General features: G+C 35.6%; 1 protein-coding gene across 2 annotated transcripts in view; it reads right to left on the bottom strand.

Annotated features, from left to right (window-relative positions):
• Positions 1-21,247, bottom strand: part of PPARG (peroxisome proliferator activated receptor gamma) — a 96,962-nt gene that overhangs the window by 34,805 nt on the left and 40,910 nt on the right. The window contains exon 1 of one of the 2 annotated variants that reach the window (XM_006758283.2): positions 13,924-14,105. The exons of the other annotated variant lie outside the window; for it this stretch is intronic. Within the exon in view, the coding sequence (XP_006758346.1) occupies positions 13,924-14,005 (82 nt within the window). The 5' untranslated portion in view covers positions 14,006-14,105. Of the gene's footprint in view, positions 1-13,923; positions 14,106-21,247 lie in introns of those variants that run through there. 2 annotated transcript variants of the gene reach the window in all.

The raw sequence follows: 21,247 nt of genomic DNA, 5'->3' as shown, positions 1-21,247 counted from the left end.
CTTCCCTTCACCCCCGAAACTCACAATTTCCCCTATTATTAACTTGGATTTCCCCTATTATTAACACTTGCATTAGTGTGATACACTTGTTACAAATTGATGAACCAATATTGATACATTATTATTAACTAAGGTCCACAGTTTATATTAGGGTTTACTTTTTGTGTTGCATATTCTATGGGTTTTGACAAAAGCATATCATGTACCCACCATTACAGTATCATACGGAATAGTTTCATTGCCCTGAACGTCCACCTATTCATTCCCACCCCAAGAATGCTATGTTTTTGCTGTCCTCTTCTACTAAGGGCATATCAGTGGGGAAGCAGGAGAAGTTGTGACCTACATAATAAATTTAAATGTCCTAGCTTGGCATTCAAGGCGCTCCCTGACATGGCCTTGACTTAATTTTTTCACTAGTGATCTTTTTCCCTAGTGATCCCACACCTCACTCCCATTCTTGGTACAGCCGGTGGTTGGTTACGCATATTCTACTCTGACCACGTCCAACTTGCTCTGCATTTTCTAGTCTGTTCATCTTTGTTCATGCTGAGGCTGCTCTATCTTCTTCCCATCCTCACTGCTACACTTCACAATCTGTCTTTCCAACAATAGTGGGAAATCCCATAATAGTCCAAATGCTACTTTCTCCATGAAACCTTCCATAAATGCTCCAACCTAAAAATACTCTCCATTTTCTGTATGCCCACAGCATTTTGTACTTGTCTTTTAACTCTGATATAATTATTTGGATAAATATCTCCACCATTCAATTTCAAGTTCTGGAGCAAAAGGACAGTGTCTTACTATTCTGTTTTCCCTTTAGTCCTATGCACAGTTGTTTACTAAATGCTTGCCAATTGAATGAGCATATTTTATAGAAAAAAGTAGATAAGTATTCATTTTTTTCCTGTGAAAACGGAATAAAGGTACTTTCTCAATGGTTTAGTTTTGCTAAGACTTAAGCTCCCCAGAAAAGATGGTAATCTTCAATATTATAAATAAAATACAATTTAAGCTAAAATCCTTCCCCTCCACAATGTATACTCAGTTTTTCTTTTTTCTTTTTTTTTTTTATAATTGCAGGAGGAAGATTAGGGTCCTACAAAGTTTGTTTGCTTTTTCTATGTAGAAAAGACAAAGTAAGAAAGAAAAACAGCTTTTTTGTTCATTTCTATGAAAACATATTACTCAAATACGTATTTTCCCTCCCCTTTCCTTCTCCCTGTCCTCTTATTCTAGGACATCTTGACCTAAACAATATTTTTTCTTTTTTTTTTTATAATTGCAGGAGGAAGATTAGGGTCCTACAAAGTTTGTTTGCTTTTTCTATGTAGAAAAGACAAAGTAAGAAAGAAAAACAGCTTTTTTGTTCATTTCTATGAAAACATATTACTCAAATACGTATTTTCCCTCCCCTTTCCTTCTCCCTGTCCTCTTATTCTAGGACATCTTGACCTAAACAATATTATTTCATGGACCATGTTTACTGGGAGGCACAGTGGTTCCCTAGACATTTTATTTTATTTTGACTTAGAGATGGATCCAGGGAGCCTGCTTCTAATTTGGTCTCTAGAAAACATAAGCTACTGTTTCTGCCAAGCTGTAAGTTGAGTAGGTGTTTTTTGTTACTCCATGCAATTACCCATGAAAGAATAAATTAGCGAAATATTAGGATGAACAACAGCCCTTCTCAGGGATAAGTAACACTGTCTTAACTTTCCAGCTGGGTGACAGGAGTGTGTTGCATCAGGGTGTATCTATCAGTTTCACAACCTTCAGTGTGTTTCAAGAAGGCCAAAGTCTCTAGGCAGACATTGTGAGGAAGGACATGAATATGTGACCTTTATCTTAGACCTTCAAACTTGGCTTTAAACTATATTATAGTCAGTGAGCAGACTTTGCACAATATTCCAAAGTACAAAGCACTTCAAACAAAAATACAACCAAGATGCAAAAATAAAGTAACTTCTCTTATCTGAAAGGCAGCATTATTTGTGAGTATGGAAGCAGCAGGTCAGAAAAGATGCTAGATTATAAAATCAAGCACCAGAACTATCTAATTTCCCTTTGGTGTTTTATGCTGTCCCTTATGAAAAGAAAAACTTCTATTAGAATATCTGGGGAATGCTGCATGTCCTTAACACGTTAAGTGCCCAGTCTGTTTTGTCTTCGGGACGGAAAGTAGAGTGTGAATTACCGGTGACTGACAGGGCGCTTAACGTGTTAATAATTATATTAGCTAATATTAATAGAACCCCAAATCTTTGCTAAGTGTTGTGCTAAATAGAGCATTTGAATCATCCCATTTAATCTTCACAACATCCCTATGAGGTATGTACACTTATAATTCTCTTTAAAGAAGAGGAAACTAAGGCACAGATTTGGAAGTAAGTAATTTGTCCAAGAACACAGTTACTAAATTGTAGAACTGGGTTACCTACCCAGATGGTTTAAAACTTCAAGGCTGCACACTTAACTTTCTAAACTGAATACATTTGATGTATCAGGTGCAGGAGGCTGGGATGTACTTTGAAGAATAATTCTCAAATAAAAGCTTCATTAGACAGATGTGCTAAGCTGTCCAACAATAATAGGTGCCAGAAAAAAGCCTTTCATATATTCTCTAAAACTTAGTAGTCTTGTTGGAAGTGCCCTTTCAGAGACCATAAATAACTTTTTATTTTTTAAATATACATATTTTATTGATTTTTTTAAAGAGAGGAAGGGAGAGAGATACAAAGTCAGAAACATCGATGACAGAGAAACATCGATCAGCTGCCTCCTGCACACCTCCCACTGGGGATGTGCCCACAACCAAGGTACATGCCCTTGACTGGAATCGAACCTAGGACCCTTCAATCCTCAGGCTGACGCTCTATCCACTGAGCCAAACCGGGTAGGCAATAAATGACTTTTTAAAATACTTTCTTATTTGTTTCAGTTTGATACCATAGAACTTGTAAATATAGTGACAACTTATTTATCCAGCCCCTCCTTATTGATTCATGAAAATCATTTTGCAGTGTAAATTAACCTCAGAATTTTTAAATTCTTCTCCCATTTTAAGAGCTGCTATCCAGAGACAAAAATCATCCTGAAATATTAGAGCAGAAACGGCCTTTTTGAGATAACCTAAATTCCTCATTTGACAGATGAAGAAAAGGAGACAGAGTGATTTGCCCACAGTTGTCTCCTGTATCTAGCAGAGGGCCAGACACTGAATAGGTCCTCAATAAATATAATTATTGGTAACAGTGGTCATTTTTGCACTTATTAATAACCAAAGTACTAGAATCATGTAAAAGGTGGACTAAAAGCCTCCAATGCCACCACTAGGGGACAGGAAGAGGAAGAAACACCAGTATAGTCCCATTGTTCAAACAGGACTACGCCTAAAACAGATGTCCTGTTTTAAAGGCCTCTGGAAAAGGAGAGTACACAGCTTCTCTTGGTTACTTATTCCATTGCTTAATTGCTCTTTTGTAGCCAGGAAAGTCTAAGTCTTATCTGGCATTTCCCCAACTGTGTTATACATATGTTAATGATGTTCCTTTTAAAATAATTAAAAAGAAAAAAATTCTGGTGGGCAAGTAAATTTAGGAAATGCTAGTCAAGTAAGGTTAAACAGGTTTACTGTGGGACTTCTTAGACTAATAATTCATGAGAAAATACAAGAGAGGAGAAGGCACAGTATGCAATATTTGAGAAGTTTAACATTTGATGGAATACAGTTTGTGAAATAATCGTCTAATGTGGGCAAACTACGGCCCGCGGGCTGGATCCGGCCCGTTTGAAATGAATAAAATTAAAAAAAAAAAAAGACGGTACCCTTTTATGTAATGATGTTTACTTTGAATTTATATTAGTTCACACAAACACTCCATCCATGCTTTTGTTCCGGCCCTCCGGTCCAGTTTAAGAACCCACTGTGGCCCTCGAGTCAAAAAGTTTGCCCACCCCTATGTTGCAGTTTGTAACTTTTTTCATTTCCTAAACATACAGTTATCATCCTTTGCATATATGCCCTTTACGATATGTACCTGTTTCTCTTGTATGGCCACATGCTGTTTAGATAGCTTGCCTACTCCACTCCTGAGCTATCAGGAGACAAGATGACAGGATCATGCCCTCCTCCATTTCTTCTTTAGCTGGAAATGCATATCCTCTTGCTCCCTATAGTCAAGCTTGCTTCTTCTGCTGAAACTATCTTTATATGTTTCTAAAGGGAGATTTACTATTCATAACCTAATTAAGATGCAGGCCCACTCTGTTGAACAGTTAGTGGCTCTGGTTTAGCAGAAAATCCCTACTTTGCCTGCTAGCATATGAAGAATAGTGCTTAGGTCAGAAAAAAGGAACTGGAATGTTTCCTCCTGGCTATCTCCCTCTTCACATTTTGGTTTTGGCTTTGCAGTGATAGGGGAATAAAAATGAGAGAAGGGAGACTGAATGGAAAGGGAAAAAAATAAAAAGAATGCTCCAGAAATTTGTAACTAGTCAAAAAAGAGGAAACCATTAAAGATCTGCCAAAGTATTGTTCTCTTTGGTGTGTCCACCTCCCAAACATTGTAAAGGACCTCCTGCAACCAGGATGGGTGGGAGGTTTTAAATAATGCTTTACTACTGAAGCATCTCTAATAGCTTGAAATCATCATAGAAGGGAAAGGCACTATCTTACTTAGAGTTTTTTAGTCTGGCAAAATTATGTGATACACTATGCTTCTGTTTCTTCTTTTGTTTTCAATTTACTGCGCCAAGCACTGTTAATGAGAAGACAATGGTTGTAAGCGAAACAAACACTAAGAACAAAAGTGTCAAAACAGATGTAGCCAGATGGCTAGTGGTTATTGGCCCACTTTTTGTTTTTTAACAAGTCATACTACATATTATCTTAAAACATTTTACAATGTGCTATTAAAATGTCCAGAGTAAACATTTTTCATATTTTAGACCTTCCTCCTGAGCTACTATAGCATTACCAAAAATATTCTATATTAAAGCATTTGATATAACTTGACTCTCATTCATGATTTAAAAAAAAAACAAACTTCTTAACTGGGAAGGAAGGGGAACTTCATTAATCTGATAGGGAATATCTATAAAAAACAAACAAAATACCTAAAGTAGCAATCATGTATGATGCTAAAATATTTAAAGCTTTCCTTTTGAAATCAGGAATAACAATATATTGGAAATCCTATCTAATACAACAGGGGAAAAGAGACATGAGGGTTAGAAAAGAAAAAAGAAAAATAATATTATTCACACATGATGTGATTGTATAAAAAACATTGCAGTTAAGAGAATTTAGCAAAGTTGCTGTAAAGAGGGTCAATATTTAAAAATCAATTGTGTAAGCCAACAACAAATAAAAATGACATTTAAAAATGATTTTTACAATAACATTAAACCTCAAATACCCGGGGGAAAACATCTAGCAAAATATGTATATGATCTCTACACTGAAAACTCAAAAGTATTATTGAAAAAAATGAAAGAATATTTAAATATACCATGTTCACAGATTGGAAGACTCATTATTGTAACACTGTCAATTCTCTCTACATTTATCTATAGGTTCAGAAAAAATTCATTCAATATCCTACCATTTTTGTGTGAAAATTGACATGCTGAGTCTAAATTTCTATGGAAATTCAAAGGACCAAAAATAGCCAAGGCAACTTTAAAGAGAAAAACAATGCTGGAGGACTCTACTACCAGATATTAAGCCCAATTATAAAGCTACAGTAATTAAGACAACATATTAATTTGTGCAAAAATAGAAAAAAATAGACAAATGCAACAGAAGAGCAAGTCCAGACTCAATCCAACAGTTACATAGGCATCTGGTCTATGACAAAAATGCCACTTCAGTGTACTGGGGAAAAGATGATCTTGTCAATAAATGGATCAACAATCTATTTTAAAAACCGTGCTTCTTAGAAGAATTATCATTATATTTTATTATGGTGTTTCTCTTTTTAAAAGCTTTCCCTGTTTCACTTTCTTTGGAATTTTTATTTCTCAATATCTTAATCTCAATTTATGCTCACTCAGTAATATAAAATCAAAACCATTTCAAATCAAGATACCCAATTGTTTAATACTATGTTCAAGGTATTTTTTAGGCCTCACAAGAAATACATTACAATTATAGTTCTTGATCTTTAGAAGTTAGCAAGGTGAAAGATGTTTAATAAAAGTATAGAGATCAAAGTAGTGACAGAAACAATAAGTGCTCTAGAAATGGGGAGGAGAAGGAGACTAACGTGTTGAGAATAACTTCATGGTAGATATGGCTTTTGAATTATGAGGGCCCAGTAGGATGATGAGGATTTGAATTATTATTGATAAAAATATTATAAGGAAAAGATACTTGTGTCTATCATCCAGCATGCCCCTTATATTACGTGATAACAACTTAAGTGATAACAAATAAGTGAATATACTATCAAAGATGAATAGATTTTACATAGGTCATACACTTGCAAATTGAATTGGTTTATCCTGGGTCAATTATTTGTATCATGTAATTGACTAGAGATGTGGCCTGTATCAATGGCAAAGATTTCTATGTAACTCTGGCCATACTTATGTCCAATGCACACTTTTGGTTCTTATTAGCATCATATTTTAGTCAACTAAGCAAACTTGCCCAGACATCTAATATAACAGGCCTACAATTAAAAAAACACACACACACTAAAATAAAGGCAGAGTTTTATGTAAAGTACAAGACAGTAGCAAAATAATATCCAATGATCTTACATTAAAAATATTTAATTGCTAATGCAAGCAAAAACATAAGAGCAATAAGTATTTTACGTTTTCCAAAAGAAGTGACTTAATTAAAAGAAGCAAGGGGAGCCATTGTGTTCACATGCCCAGAACATCTGAAAAATACTAGAACTCTTGTTCTATTACTAAGTTTTGCCATTGGCTCTTTGCCAAAATAAGAAATTAAACCTTTCATTCTTCTGGAACTATGATTAATAATATATATCAGATAATATCTAAATGTTTTGAAAAATGCTAAGGAAAAGATTATAAGAGGGTAAACAATAAGTCTGATAATAGAAAACTTTAGAAAGCATGAATAATAAAAACCTGTATTATCCCAAAGTGGTAACTTACATTTTAAGTGTGTGAAGACAAAATTAACATTTGTTAGGCACCTATTACATATCAGGTATAGCTTTAAGTGCTTTAAATGTTGAATATTAGTAATTAAATAAGTTATTTTTCTTACCACTGTTAGAAAATTAGTCTCTTGGAAGTTCAAATGAATACTAGAAGTTTAAAAAAGTAGGCAGACTTATACACCCCTATGTTCATAGCAGCACAGTTTACAATAGCTAAGATTTGGAAACAGCCTAAGTGCCCATCAGCAGATGAGTGGATTAGAAAACTGTGGTACATCTACACAATGGAATTCTACGCCATTGTAAAAAAGAAGGAATTCTTACCATTTGCAATAGCATGGACAGAACTAGAGAGCATTATGCTAAGCGTAATAAGCCAGTCAGAGAAAGATAAATATCACATGATCTCACTCATTTGTAGAATATAATGAACAACATAGACTGATGAACAAAAATAGAGCCAGAGATATAGAAGCATCAAACAGACTGTACAACCTATGAGGGAAAGCAGGGGTAAAAGATCAACCAAAGGACTTGTATGCATGCATATGAGCAAAACCAATGGGCACAGAGAGTAGGGGGCTAAGGACTTGTGCTTGGGGGTGGGGGTGGCAGGGGAGAGGTCAATGGGGGAAAAAGGAGACTCATGTAATACTTTAAACAATAAAGAATTTAAAAAAAAGTAGGCAGACTTGCAGAAGAAGCCAGGCATTTGGATAATTCACAAATTTATGACATTCAAAGTAACATTGAAAGATACTCAACTAATGATATTCAAACCAATGAAAGGGCATGGTGCAAATAACTGTAAGCAATAGGTAATTCAAGATATGTTTGTACCTGTGTTTAGCATATTTAGTATTGTTTGTTTGTTTATATTAGCATTGGTTTTAGACTAGTATTTAGGTTACACTAAACTTTTGTTTGTACTTACTAAATACATTCCAGTGCTTGACCTCAGGAGCTGCCAAGGTAAAGCAGGAGATCAGCTTTGTATTAGTAAGTCAACAAAAGCTTATTAGATACCTATTATGTGTTAGATCAGCCATTTCCAACTGGTGTGCAGCAAGAATTTTTATAACATGCAATACCCTGACTATTTAGTCAGAAGCACTGACCTCTTTTCCTTTAGACTGTCAAATAAAAATACAACAGCCAACACAACAATAGCCATCCAGTGTGAATGGATCAAAATTATACCTATATTTTTTGTGAGATTGGCAAAAAATATAGCATATTTTTAGGTTTACTGCATAGTAATTAGTTTATGTGTGCCATGAGATGAAAAAGGTTGAAAATTGCTGTGTTAGATATCTGTGAAATAATGAAGAGAATAAAACCTGGGTCTTACCCTCAGTTGACTACATAATTTAGCCTAGGGAACATATAAAACAGAAAATAATATCAGGTATTTCTCTAATTAAGGGCTAAATTATGTGATACAGACCAAAAAGGTTAGAGAGTTTTATTATTTCACTTTAACAATTATTAATGAGCCCTGCTATTCATAGAGCATGTTCTAGGCATTTGGTATATACCAGTGGAGGAGTAAAGTAGGCAAAGATCTCTACCCTCGTGGGGTTGATATGCTAGTGGGATAAAGTGGACAATAAAGAATAAATGCAATAAATAAATAAATAAATAAATAAATACATTATAGGGTATTTTAGAAATAAAGTGTAGAGCAGGGGAAGGGGAAGGGCAGTGGGGAGAATAGATAATTCAATAGGGGGTCAAGGTAGTCCTCCCTAGAAGGTAAGATCTGAGCAAAGATGAAAAGGAGCTGAGAGAGTCAGCCAAGAGGCCAGAAGAAGCAAAAGCACTAAGGCAAGGAGCATGTGTGGAATGTTGGAAGAACAGCAAGGAGGCCAGTGTGGTGGGAACAGAGTGAGTAAAGGGCAGATAGATACAAGAGGGGACGGAGAAGTGACTGGGTGGGCTGGGAGCTGTGGGGCAGACGGGGGCTTTTGTTATAAGTGACGTGGGGAGCCAATGCAGGGTTTTGAGCAGAATGACAGATCTGACTTACTTTTTAAAATAATCCCTCTGGATGGTGGGCTGAGACAAGGCTATTGGGAGACAAGGGCAGAGGCAGGAAAACCTCTTGAGAGATTGGGATAGCAATCCAGGCTTGGATCAGGGTGGTGGCAGTGGAGGGAGGATAGGAGACATATTCTGGACTTATTTTCAGTTTGTAGGAGAGGGACAGCATCAACGGCAGTGTATTCAGAGAATGCTTCACAGCATAGACATTACTTGAACTTGACCTTGAAGGACAGGGAGGATTTGAAAAGATGGAAGAATTAAGAAGGCTTTCCAGAATGTGATAGGATTGGTGGCAACAGTGAATATGGCTTATTCTTGGGATAATGAAATTATTTTTTTGGAAATAAGATGATAAAGTGGAATCAGATTATAAAGTACTTTGAAAGCCAGGCAAAGGTGTTTAGACTTCAGTGTTCTCTATAGTAGGTGCTCAATACTTATTAGAAGGCTGTTTTTTAAGGACCACTTATTTTGCAAATTGGATTGGCTGGATGAGAGTTTCCTATTGAGAAGGTCAGCTAAAAGCCATACAGAAATCCTGGTATGAAGTAGTGAGGGATAATTCACATGTAGGTAATTAGCAGTTGACTGTTTTAAGTTTACTTTATAATGCAAGCAATTCCCCACTGTGGGAATCTCAATCTTGTGTTGCCAATCCCTATTCAAACAAAAATTATATGAGTCTAAAAACCTGTGTACTCAAACAGCCATGTGATTATAATTCAAGGTTGTAGAGTTGGATTGCAGTTACTATCAGGTACATGTGCAATTCCCGTGTCTCTAATTTAGTCAGAGGTGCAAACTCTGTCTACAAAAAAGGTTTATAGAAACTTAGCTCCATTCAAATGAGTCTGATTCATTCTCTATCACATATTTTCACAAATATTCAACACTAGCAGATGAACAGGAAGCATTTGCTGGACAACTTTCTAATGCCCAATTTAAGGGTATCTAAAGGTAACTTAAGTAACAGAAACCTTGTGTCAATTTGTTGATCTTATACAATGAAGAAATTTGCTTAGCTCACATTTTCTCTGAAGTAAAGAATATGTACCTTACAAAGAGGTATGATGATTTTAGAATTTCCTCGAGGTGATCTTATTCAAGTTATAAGTGAGAATGCTGACAAAGGTAGTAACCTATAAAAACCTCTTTCAAATGTATAAAAATTGTTTTCATTTAATGACTCAGGCACGTCAATTAATAGTTTAAATGGATAATTGCTGTCAGATAGTTTTCAAGACAAGTTATATTCCTGAGGGCTGATAGGGGAAAACCAATTTTTTAAAATGCTGTGTCTTCTTGTAAGCATCTAATATAAATAACATTTGTTTTGTGTATTTCCTATAATTCATAATTTGGAGGAAATAACAAGAGAAATGACCATGTTTCAAAACAAGAGATTCTCAGAGTCTAGAACTCTACCAAATCTCTAAGTCCTGGTGACCAGAAGAGAGATTTGAACAGTTAAATCAGAAATAAATGATAAAACTAGAGCCATACTAAAAAAAATTAATATGGACAACAATAAAATTCTAGAAAAAGGGCTTGAATTATTATTACATGTTAGATTATGAAATTCAGGATGATTTCAATAACCTAACTTTTCATCATATAGAGAACATTATAATTGAAGACAGTTTTCAATGTTTCTGAGAAGAAAACATGTAATCATCACTCTCATTTAGGCTCCAAAAATAATTTCAACTTTTGGAAATTCAATCTTTTCATAGACAAATGTTAATGAAAGTGGAAGGTAATTCCTCCATTAAAAAATAAGACATAAAGATGCTTTCTTTAATTTTGATCATTTCCTTATTAACACATTCATGGGAAGTTATGCAGAAACCTTATTTCATTCAAAACTGCCACTTCTTTTGGTGCATAAAGGATTCTGCCATCCCTCACCCCCCATATTCCTTAAAATACTTCAAATTTAGGCATTTAGGAAGATTATATAAGTCTTCTATCCACAAGTGATTAATACTACAAGGCCAAAACAATAAACTCTATATATGGCTTCAGATGTACTTTCATAAATATTGTGTCATTTAATCCTCACAAAAACCCTGTATTTTCTGTTAATTGTGTGCAGAAATGGAGGGCAGAGAGAATAAGTGATTTGCTCAAACTCACACAGAAAGTATGTGGCCAAGACAAGGTTGGGGTGGTTATATCCTCTGATACTACATTGGTCCCTTCAAACTTCTGGTCCCTGGGAACTTCTGGAAAGGTGAACACTTTGGTCAATTACCAAAATGGTTCCAAGATTACAGTTGCCTGGAGTCACATGGACACAGTTTAAGTTTCCCTCAGTAAAAAATGATGGGCAATCAATCATTTACTCCTATCTCAGGAGAGACTCTCGTTTCAAGAATCATCTATTGCAGCATTTGTCATGTCTCTAAGGCATATTTCCATTGCTCAATCAGCTCCAAAGGACAAGTGTGTCATCATCTTTCAATGCTCTGGAGCAACAACTTAAAATTAGAGAATTCACATAGGACTAAGTCTGGCACTGAAAGCAGAAGGCATATTCAGCTTGAGTTTGTGGAAGCTTCCCTTCAATCTTGCCAATTTTTACTAGTGGAAGTGATTTCAGAGCCATCATGGGGTTACTTGGGGTTGCCTGAGAAGATCATGATGAAAACAGAAAGGGGAATAAGATAAAGTGGGTCACAATGATCATGGAGCCCAGAAAAAGTGGAAAAGTTCTTTTTAATATCATGAATATGACCAATACAGCTGGACATCTGGGTCATTCACACTCAATGAGCCACTTTTTTCTTCAATAGCAGGACCCAGTTATTGGGTAACAACTCCCAATTCCATCTTGTCTATGATGAGGAAGAAGGAACATCAACATTAATTACTGTGTCTAGACCAAATACCTACTCTCTACAGTGTTTCATCTCTGCTGGACTCAAATAGTTAATAATAATCATATTCCCAATTTATTTTCAAGCACAGGTCTTTGACCTTTAGGACCTCATATTTTTAATAGAAAAACACTGTGAATAAGAAGTAATCAGAGACCATATAAAACAAGAGTTAAATTATTGGTACAATATATAATTTCTTAATTGTAATCATTCTATTCTGTACCATGTTAGTTAGGAAGAAAAGCATTGGGTTATTCTCTGGGAGATTTGAGACTCAAAAAAAAAAAAATTAAATCCAGGGCAAATTCAAGGCACAAAAATAGAGATCTGTATAGAATGAAAACTAACTTAAATTATCCCTCACCACAAATAGTACTTGTCCCCCAATTAAAGCTAAAATATTGGTTGCACTGCACTGTGGACATATTAACTTCAAACAGACAAAACTATCAAATTTTGACACAAGAACTGTTTCACAATATAGCTAGGCCATTCTGCCCTGATTCCAACTAAATCAATAACTGGAGAAAGATAGCAATAATTTTATGGATTGCAGAAAAACAGAATAACAGACTTTTATATCATATAATGAAACTAAACTTCTTTTTAAGAGGTTCAGATGAGAGAAATATACATTGGGTCAAATATCACAATAAAATTAAATAGTATTTCAGGAAATATTTAAAACTATTTTTTAGAAAGCATGATGTTTTAAAAAATTGTGATTGATACGTTTAAACTTCAGGCTTCCAGAAAAATTAAAATGTTAAATTGTAAAGCCACAATTCCAAGAATTACATAACTTAATTTTAATATTTTAGCACTTATATTGTAAAACATGAATCACACTAGTTAACCCAATCTATTTTTAGCATCTAGGAGAAAAAACATACATAAATAGAAATAAATACAAAACAGTACAAAACAGAAGAAGCTGTGGTAAGAAACTCCAGTAGAAGGAGGTATAAAAAGGAAGAACTCTGCTGTATACCTGAAACTAATATAATATTGAATGTCAACTGTAATAACAAAAAAACATTAAACTGGAAAAATAGGTTAAAAAAGGGAAGAACTTACATTTTGCAAAATCCAAGAAAGAAATGTTGAAAAATAGGATATCTATTTGAATCATATATATACACGTGTGTGTATGTAAACGTAAAAATTAGTCACTTATTTAGCATGAAATAGGCATTTAGAGACCTCATTTTCTTTATGTGTAAAATGAGAAGCTTAGAGACATTCTCCAAGGTCCCCACAATCTATTCTACAGTGCATAAGGATCTATGCTAGGTAACCTAAGAAATATAAAGAAGTATTTAACTTGGTCCCACACTCTGGAACCTTACAATTCTTTGGGGGAGATTAAAATGTACACATAAATATATAGTTTTCAAAGTGGAACAAAAACATGCTGAGAGGGCTTTAAAAGGAATGAAATGCTATAAGAGGAATAAAAACTGCTGTGAGAAATATCTAACATATAAGAGTAAAAGGGAGAAAAGGTGACTCTTCAGGTAGTCTAAAAAGACCTTAAATATTTTTTGGCAAACATATAAATCCGGAAAATAAAATGAGTAGCTCTTTTTATATAAATCTATCTTTAATGCTTAAAATTCAAAAAATGGGAGCCATGCACAGAGATAAAATATAAATTAGTTTAATTTTCTTTTTAAAGTTCGAATATTCTTATAAGTAAACACTACAGCAGCAAACTAAGCATTAAAATACTGCACTAGACACATAACAGAATTATAACAAATATAACTTAGAAAACAAACTACAAGAGCAATTTTAACCTTCTATAAATGCCCAAAGTACCCCATAGCCATATCTGGAATGGACTTTACCTTGTGAAGTGCTTGCAGACAGTGTATCAGCGAAGGAATCACTTTCTGGGTCAATAAGAGAATCTCCCAGAGTTTCACCCATAACAGCATGGAATAGGAATTGGTGTAATTCACACTGATATTTTGTCTATTTCTTGCAAAAGACCAATCCGTTAAAAGAAAAAGACTTGTGGTAGTAGAACTTGTGAACACACCAATGAGTCAAGACATCAGTTTCCAAATATTCGGGAGAGGTGGGAATAAACACACAAAGAACTAGGCCTGAATTGGCTGGCACTCTTCTGTTAGAGAGCCAGCTGTGACAAAATGTTGTGTCATAATTTTGTTCACTGCTTTGGCAAGACTTGGTACATTACAAGGAAAACATTGCCACACTGTCTCGCCAGTGACCCACATGTTTAGTGTCTTATAAGGGGCGCGAGCTGTACAGTATTTAGAACTATCAGAGCAAAAAGACTGTTCAATATGCAATTGCTTCTTTTTTAAAAAATGTATTTTTATTGATTTCAGAGAGGAAGAGAGAGGGAGAGCGAGAGATAGAAACATCAATGAAGAGAATCATTGATCAGCTGCCTCCTGCATGTCCCCTGCTGGGGATCAAGCCCACAACCTGGGCATGTGACCTTGACTGAAATCAACCCCGGGACCCTTCAGTTCGCAGGCCGATGCTCTATCCATTGAGCCAAACCGGCTAGGGCTCAAATGCTTCTTAAATGGAAAGTTTAAAATCTCTGTCCAGATAAACTTACTTGGACAAAGTTTTTTTTCTCGCTACCCACTCCTGGTTGAACCTCTATTCATCTTATCTGGAAAAATTTTTTAATTTAAACATGTATTCATATTTTAAAATTTGCTATCAGCATTCTACGGGAATGGTATATGCTAAGGTATTTATTCTACTACTTTACAAAGCCCCAAATGATACTGACTGCTACCAAAATTCTATAAAATTAAACAGTTGAGAGAATGAAAGTAGGGACTAATAGGTTTAGATTTTTTAATATCAGGTTTTCTTTTTAAAAACTTGATTATTAATTTTATCCATCAACAGCAGTGCAGCAATGTTGCATCAGTTGATGTTTAAAGGACAAATACCATGTTATAATGAAAAAAGTGGAGCTCTCTCTGAGAAGAATAGTGCATTACCAGGAAAAAAATAGACTTACACTGATAGGTTGGCAAGGAATGTGGTCAGTTTTGTAATCAGGAAAAAGCTGGCTTCTTGCTCAAGACCTTTGCCCTTTTTGGCAAGAGGAGACACTAGCTGTGCCAAAATTCAATGTGGGAGCTGGTCTCCTCTTGTCACATAAGTGGCTTAATAGAATTGCAGTGACTTGTGGATTTAAAAAGCTATCCCAGATAGGGCAATATATCAGATGGCAATAATTCTCTGAATTACACTTATCCCAATTTCCCCAAGTGGAATAAATATATATCTGATTAATCTACATTGATTAACTAGTTGTCCTGCAAAGGGACTAGCAAAAGTTTCCTTGTCAATCACAGAGAAACGGCTTGGTGGGAAAACACTTGGTGGATCTCAATAGCATAGAATAAAATGGACAGTTGGGCAATTACATCATTATTTTAAGCCCCCAAAATCTTTATAAGGGAAATCAAGTTAAAGATCCAAATGACTGAGGTAATTCTCGTTATACAGAATACATTGAATAGAACTATATTCAACTTGAATTCTCAATAACAGTTTCTCCTTCCCTCTCAATGGTGGGAAATTTACTTATATTATAGACACAATGACATAATATTTAAAGGTGTAATTAAATTTAGGATTCTTAATTGACTTTATGATAGATTTAAAAAATGATTAAAGTCAAGAGCACTTTTCTTTTTGTTAATAAAACAGAACAACAATTTAAGCCCCATTCTCTTACAGATATTCCTACTCAATGTCCCAAGAAGTGTTTACCTACTAAGTCTTATTCCTGTTAAGTGGCAGTGTCTCACCAAATTCCAGATCACCACCTCATTCCTGACCTCAGATTCCAGTCTCTCCAATTTTTAAAAAGTGGCATATTTATTAAAATGTTAAAATTATGCCAGATTATAAGAATGATAAAATTGGCAGATTGATACCATTTTAGTAAGAGAAACTCTTTAGAGTCAAACATTTTGTTAATAAAATGAGAAAATGAGGCCCCCAAATGACAAGTAAATTCTCCAGGTTAAACAGTAAGGTAGTGACAGGGTTTAAACTAGAATCTAGGTTGTTAGGCCTCTAATTTTCAGGCCAGTCTACTACTGGCTGTCACCAACATTTACTCTTAGAAATGTCTAAATCACCTCTTTTAATAAACCAGGCATCATGGGAATAGAGTATTAGGTGGGTAAAGGGAAAAAATATGTTAACTCTTTCAAGGAATATCAATGAGTAACTGCGTTATTCTGTTTTTAATACACATTGGTACTGGGAGTGAGGATGGGGTGTTTGAGGAGTCTCCCACTACCCTGCTTCCTCTTATTCCTACATCTGAGGAATGTAGTTAGAATGTAGCTCATTCATGCCACATAATTCTATCTGAAGACCCTAGTTTTGTTTCAGAGGTTAATAGTATTACCTGGTTTTCAAATTCTGTAGCACTCTCTGTAATTTGAGCAATACACAGATTCATTCTTTTTAACTACCATCAAAGGGACCAATTTCTGGTCTCTTCACCTACTGTTACTTCTATTCTCTCTTTTTTTCCTTCTCAGACTGCACTTGTCACATTGTCATTCCTTCTCCCCCTAGACTACATTACTTGAAAGCGAAAACCTGTCCATACTTTTATTTGTTCAACAAATATTTATTGATAATATATCACAATATATTGGCAGGCATTGAGCTAGATGCTGGCCTGATGAAAAAAAATGTGTTCTTATCTTGTGTAGTTCAAAAATAGTGAATAAACAAAAATTACAATTTTGATTATGTTTAATCTTTAGCCTGGCCATAGCAGGCTAAAGAAATATCTAAACTTTTGACAGCATATACAAATCAAGCAATCTAAGAAGCACAGGATCTTTTAATTTACTTAACTTTGAAGGTCAATTAGCATGCATTGATCTCAGAAATAATACATTTGCTTGATTCAAGTTATTAATATTAATGGACAATATATGGTCACCAGAAAACTTATGAGAGTTTGACATGCTTGTGAATATCTCTATCTTCATGGCCTTAAGGTTCCTCAGTGTCTTTATTATATTAATATCTGAAGGATATTATAATACGATCCATAAAGAGCATGCTGGTGAGTTGCACTGTAATGTGAGGTCTTGGAGCTTTAGACATAGAAACTTTGTATATCAATTGGTTATCAGCACTTTGCATCTGAAAGATACCTTTACATAGAAGTCTATTGCGTTTCACTCTACGGAAAACTTGTTTCTTTTTTAAATCCTCACCGGAGGATATGTTTCCATTGATTTTTAGAAAGAGTGGAAGGGGGGTGGGGGAAGAGACACAGAGAGAAACATTGATGTGAGAGAGACCCCTCGATTGGTTGTTTCCTTACGTGCCTGACCAGAACTTAAGAGCAAGTCTGCAACCCAGGTACATGCCCTTGACCCCTTGACCGGAATCGAACCTGGAACCATTCAGTCTGTGGGCCGACGCTCTATCCACTGAGCCAAACTGGCTAGGGTTATGGAAAACTCTTAAAGGATAGTCTTTGGTAATTTTACAGAGTGAAGAGTGGTATAAGACCATCTTCCTTAAGTACTACCCACTAAAACTAACTCAACTTCTATTGAGGGATGTAGGGCTTTGTGTAATGTAGAGGTTGAGACGGTAATTTCTCCTTGGACTTTGGAGACCAAAGTGGTATGGATGTGGTTGTGGGTACAGTACAGTCTCAGCAAGAGAAAAAAAAATGGGGCTAATTAGGAATGATTATAAGAGGAGGATAAAGAACTTATTTAACTCTATCACAGTTTATGACTGCTGAAAACAATGGACAGTTTAGTATATGAAAGGCTACTCTTCAATATTTAATCTTCAGTACTATTTTATGGAACCTATCTTTGGCCAAAAAAATCTGAATATTACTCTGTCAAAAAACTACCAAAATTTTAGTTCATTTAGAAGAAGGCAACTAGACCGGTGATTTTCAACCTTTTTCATCTCATGGCACACATGAACTAATTACAAAAATTCTGTGGCACACCAAAAAATATATCTTTTTTGCCAATTTGACAAAAAATAGGTATATTTTTTATTCATGCAAACTGGATAGCTATTATTGTGTTGGCTCTTGTCCTGTCATTATTTTATTTGACAATCTAAGGGAAAAGAGGTCAGTGCCCCAGACTAAATAGTCAGGTATCATATGTTTTAAAAATTCTTGCAGGACACCAGTTGAAAATTGATGAACTAGACTAATAACAGTTAAGAATGATTAATAGCAAAAAGAGGCCTAAACATTTATCGTTAATAAAATCATAGAATTATGTCTGTATAAAGTTTTTAAAAGCATTATTCAGTGTTTAGAATTATTTGCATCAAATTCCCCAAGAAATAGATTATTAAATATTTTTTGTGTTGCATTACTCTTGAAACCTAACTTTTTTGGGGCTATAGATTAAACTTGGGTTTCATTTTCTAGATTGAATTCAAATTTTAAAAACTGCTCTCTTCTATTTTATGTAAAATAAACTATTAATATCAGTATAGAATAGTGTTTATAGTATTCTTTTCTTTTGCTATAATCTCATTTTAGAAGCTGCATTTCATGTCAAAGTGCCAAGAACACTTAAACTAGCTCCTAAAAGGTGAGGAACCCCTTGAGAGAACAATATCTAATACCTCTTTATATCCCTGGAGCCTGGCACAGAGTTCCTGGTTGGCATAAAATATGGTTATTGTTTTTGTTGGTGATGAGAATGATCAAAGAACAGCTGCTTGCCCCAAATGTCTCACATGTATCATTCAAGGAGGAGTTTAGAGACCTAGTGAACTGAGCACAGCATCAATTTTCTTCTTGTTCCAATAAGACTTAAATTCCCTGATGGTACTCTAAAGGAAGCCAGCTAATTCCTAACAACTAGAATGACTACCTAAAGTTCACTTCTCCCCCTACCCAGAACTGCTGCTTTTTCCTAGTGCAATTAAAGTTGGCTCAGAACCTCATCTTTTAGTGGTAGTTGCATCAATTCAGAGTTTCCTCATAGTCACAGGAGACACGTCATGGACGAAATGACATTCCAATGGGACACTCGCCTTTTAGAAAAACAAATAATCCTGTATCATGTAAATCCATCACAACCATCACAGCAAGCTGGGTATTCCCATAGGAAGAGACAAAGGAAAGTTGTCTTTAAATACATGTCATTTTATTTTCTTTTTTAAAATATATTTTTATTGATTTCAGAGAGGAAGGAAGGAGATAGAAACCTCCATGATGAGAGAGAATCATTGATCGGCTGCCTCCTGCACACCCCCCACTGGGGATCCAGCCCACAACCTGGGCATGTGCCCTTTACCGGAATCAAACTGGGACGTTCTATCTACTGAGCCAAACCGGCTAGGGCCATGTCATTTCTTTAAAAAATTTTTTTTAAATTGATTTCACAGAGGAAAGGGTTTTTTTTAGAGCAAGAGAGAAAGGTTGAGGGAGAGAGAGAAACATTAGTGGCCCAGGGGCTGGGTGAGCGGGGCAGAGGCCGAGGACAGATGTGGGGACCGGCTGCCTCCTGCACCCCCTGAGGCCGGAGGCGGGGAGGGGCAGCAGGCAAACCCACAGTGGGTGTCGGGCGGGGCCGTGGGGGCAGCTGGCCCCCCTCCATCCACAACCAGGTCCGAGGGTCCTGGCCTGGCCCTGGCCTCTGCCCGGAGGAAAGTGTGTGCCCGGAGGCCGGCGGGTCAGACCGCCTGCTGCACCCGTGACATCCAAGCTCTCAGCCCCTCAGAGCTGAGACCCGAGTCCCTTGTGCATTTTAAAATCTGTATCTTTATTGATTTCAGAGCGGAAGGGAGAGAGAGATTGAGAGAAACATCAGTGATGAGAGAGAATCATTGATTGGCTGCCTCCTGCCTGCCAAACTGGGTATGTGACCTGACCAGGAATTGAACATGACCTCCTGGTTCATAGGTTGAGGCTCAACTACTGAGCCATGCCAGGTTACATCTCATTGTCTTTTAAAAGGCAAAATCCAACCTTCTTTAATAAAAAACCGTCATTTGGTTCAGATTTTCAAAAAGTAACATATTATCTATACAAGGTTAATATTTTAAACTAATATACCATATTGATTTAAAGAAAAATAATTCAATGAAATTATGTTAACTTACAGCCAATAGCTCCAGTAGATGTATATTTGATATTTTAAAAGATCTTCTATATGCTGAAGCAGTGTAGTATATGGAAAAGCACACTGACAATGGAGCTAGTCTAGGTTTTAGGTTCCTATCTGGGTTCAGCCACAAACTTGTTGTGTCAAATCTTTGGGTTGTGAAATATGCCATTGCTATTTTAATAGTTGTGTTGAATCTATAGATTTCTTTAGGTAGTATGGACATTTTAATGATGTTAATTTTTCCAATCCATGCACATGGTATATGCTTCCACTTATTTGTATCTTCCTTAATTTTTTTCTAAAATGTCGTAGTTATCTGAGTACAGGTCTTTTATATCCTTGGTTAAATTTGAACAAAGTTGAAGGTATCACAATACCAGATATCAAACTATACTACAAAGCCTTTGTAATCAAAATAGCCTGGTACTGGCATAAGAAGAGACATATAGATCCATGAAATACAACCGAGAGACTAGAAATCAACCTACACCTCTATGGTAAATTAATATTTGGTAAAGGAGGTAAGAGCATACAATGGAGTAAAGATACTCTCTTCAATAAATGGTGATAGGAAAATTGGACAGGCACATGCACACACACAAAAAAATGAAATAGACCACCAACTTACACCAGACACAAGAATGAACTCAAAATGGATAAAAGACTTAAATGTAAGCCACAAAACCATAAATATCCTAGAAGAAAACATAGGCAGTAAAATCTCAGACATGTCTCACAGCAACATTTTTGCCAACATTCTCCTAGAGCAAGGGAAACTCAGGAAAATATAAATATATGGGACTACATCAAGCTAAAAAGCTCCTGCACAGGAAAAGAAACTATCAACAAAATGAAAAGAGAACTCAATATATGGGAGAACATATTTGCCAATGATACATCTGATAAGGGGTTAATTTCCAAAATATATAAAGAACTTGTACAACTCAACACCAGAAAAACAATCCAATGAAAAAGTGAGCAAAGGACCTAAGTAGACATTTCTCCAAAGAGGACACACAGGTGGCCAATA

This window comes from Myotis davidii, unplaced genomic scaffold (assembly GCF_000327345.1).
Source record: "Myotis davidii unplaced genomic scaffold, ASM32734v1 scaffold73, whole genome shotgun sequence".
NCBI classification, from domain to species: domain Eukaryota; kingdom Metazoa; phylum Chordata; class Mammalia; order Chiroptera; family Vespertilionidae; genus Myotis; species Myotis davidii.
This window is presented reverse-complemented; position numbering and strand designations above follow the sequence as displayed.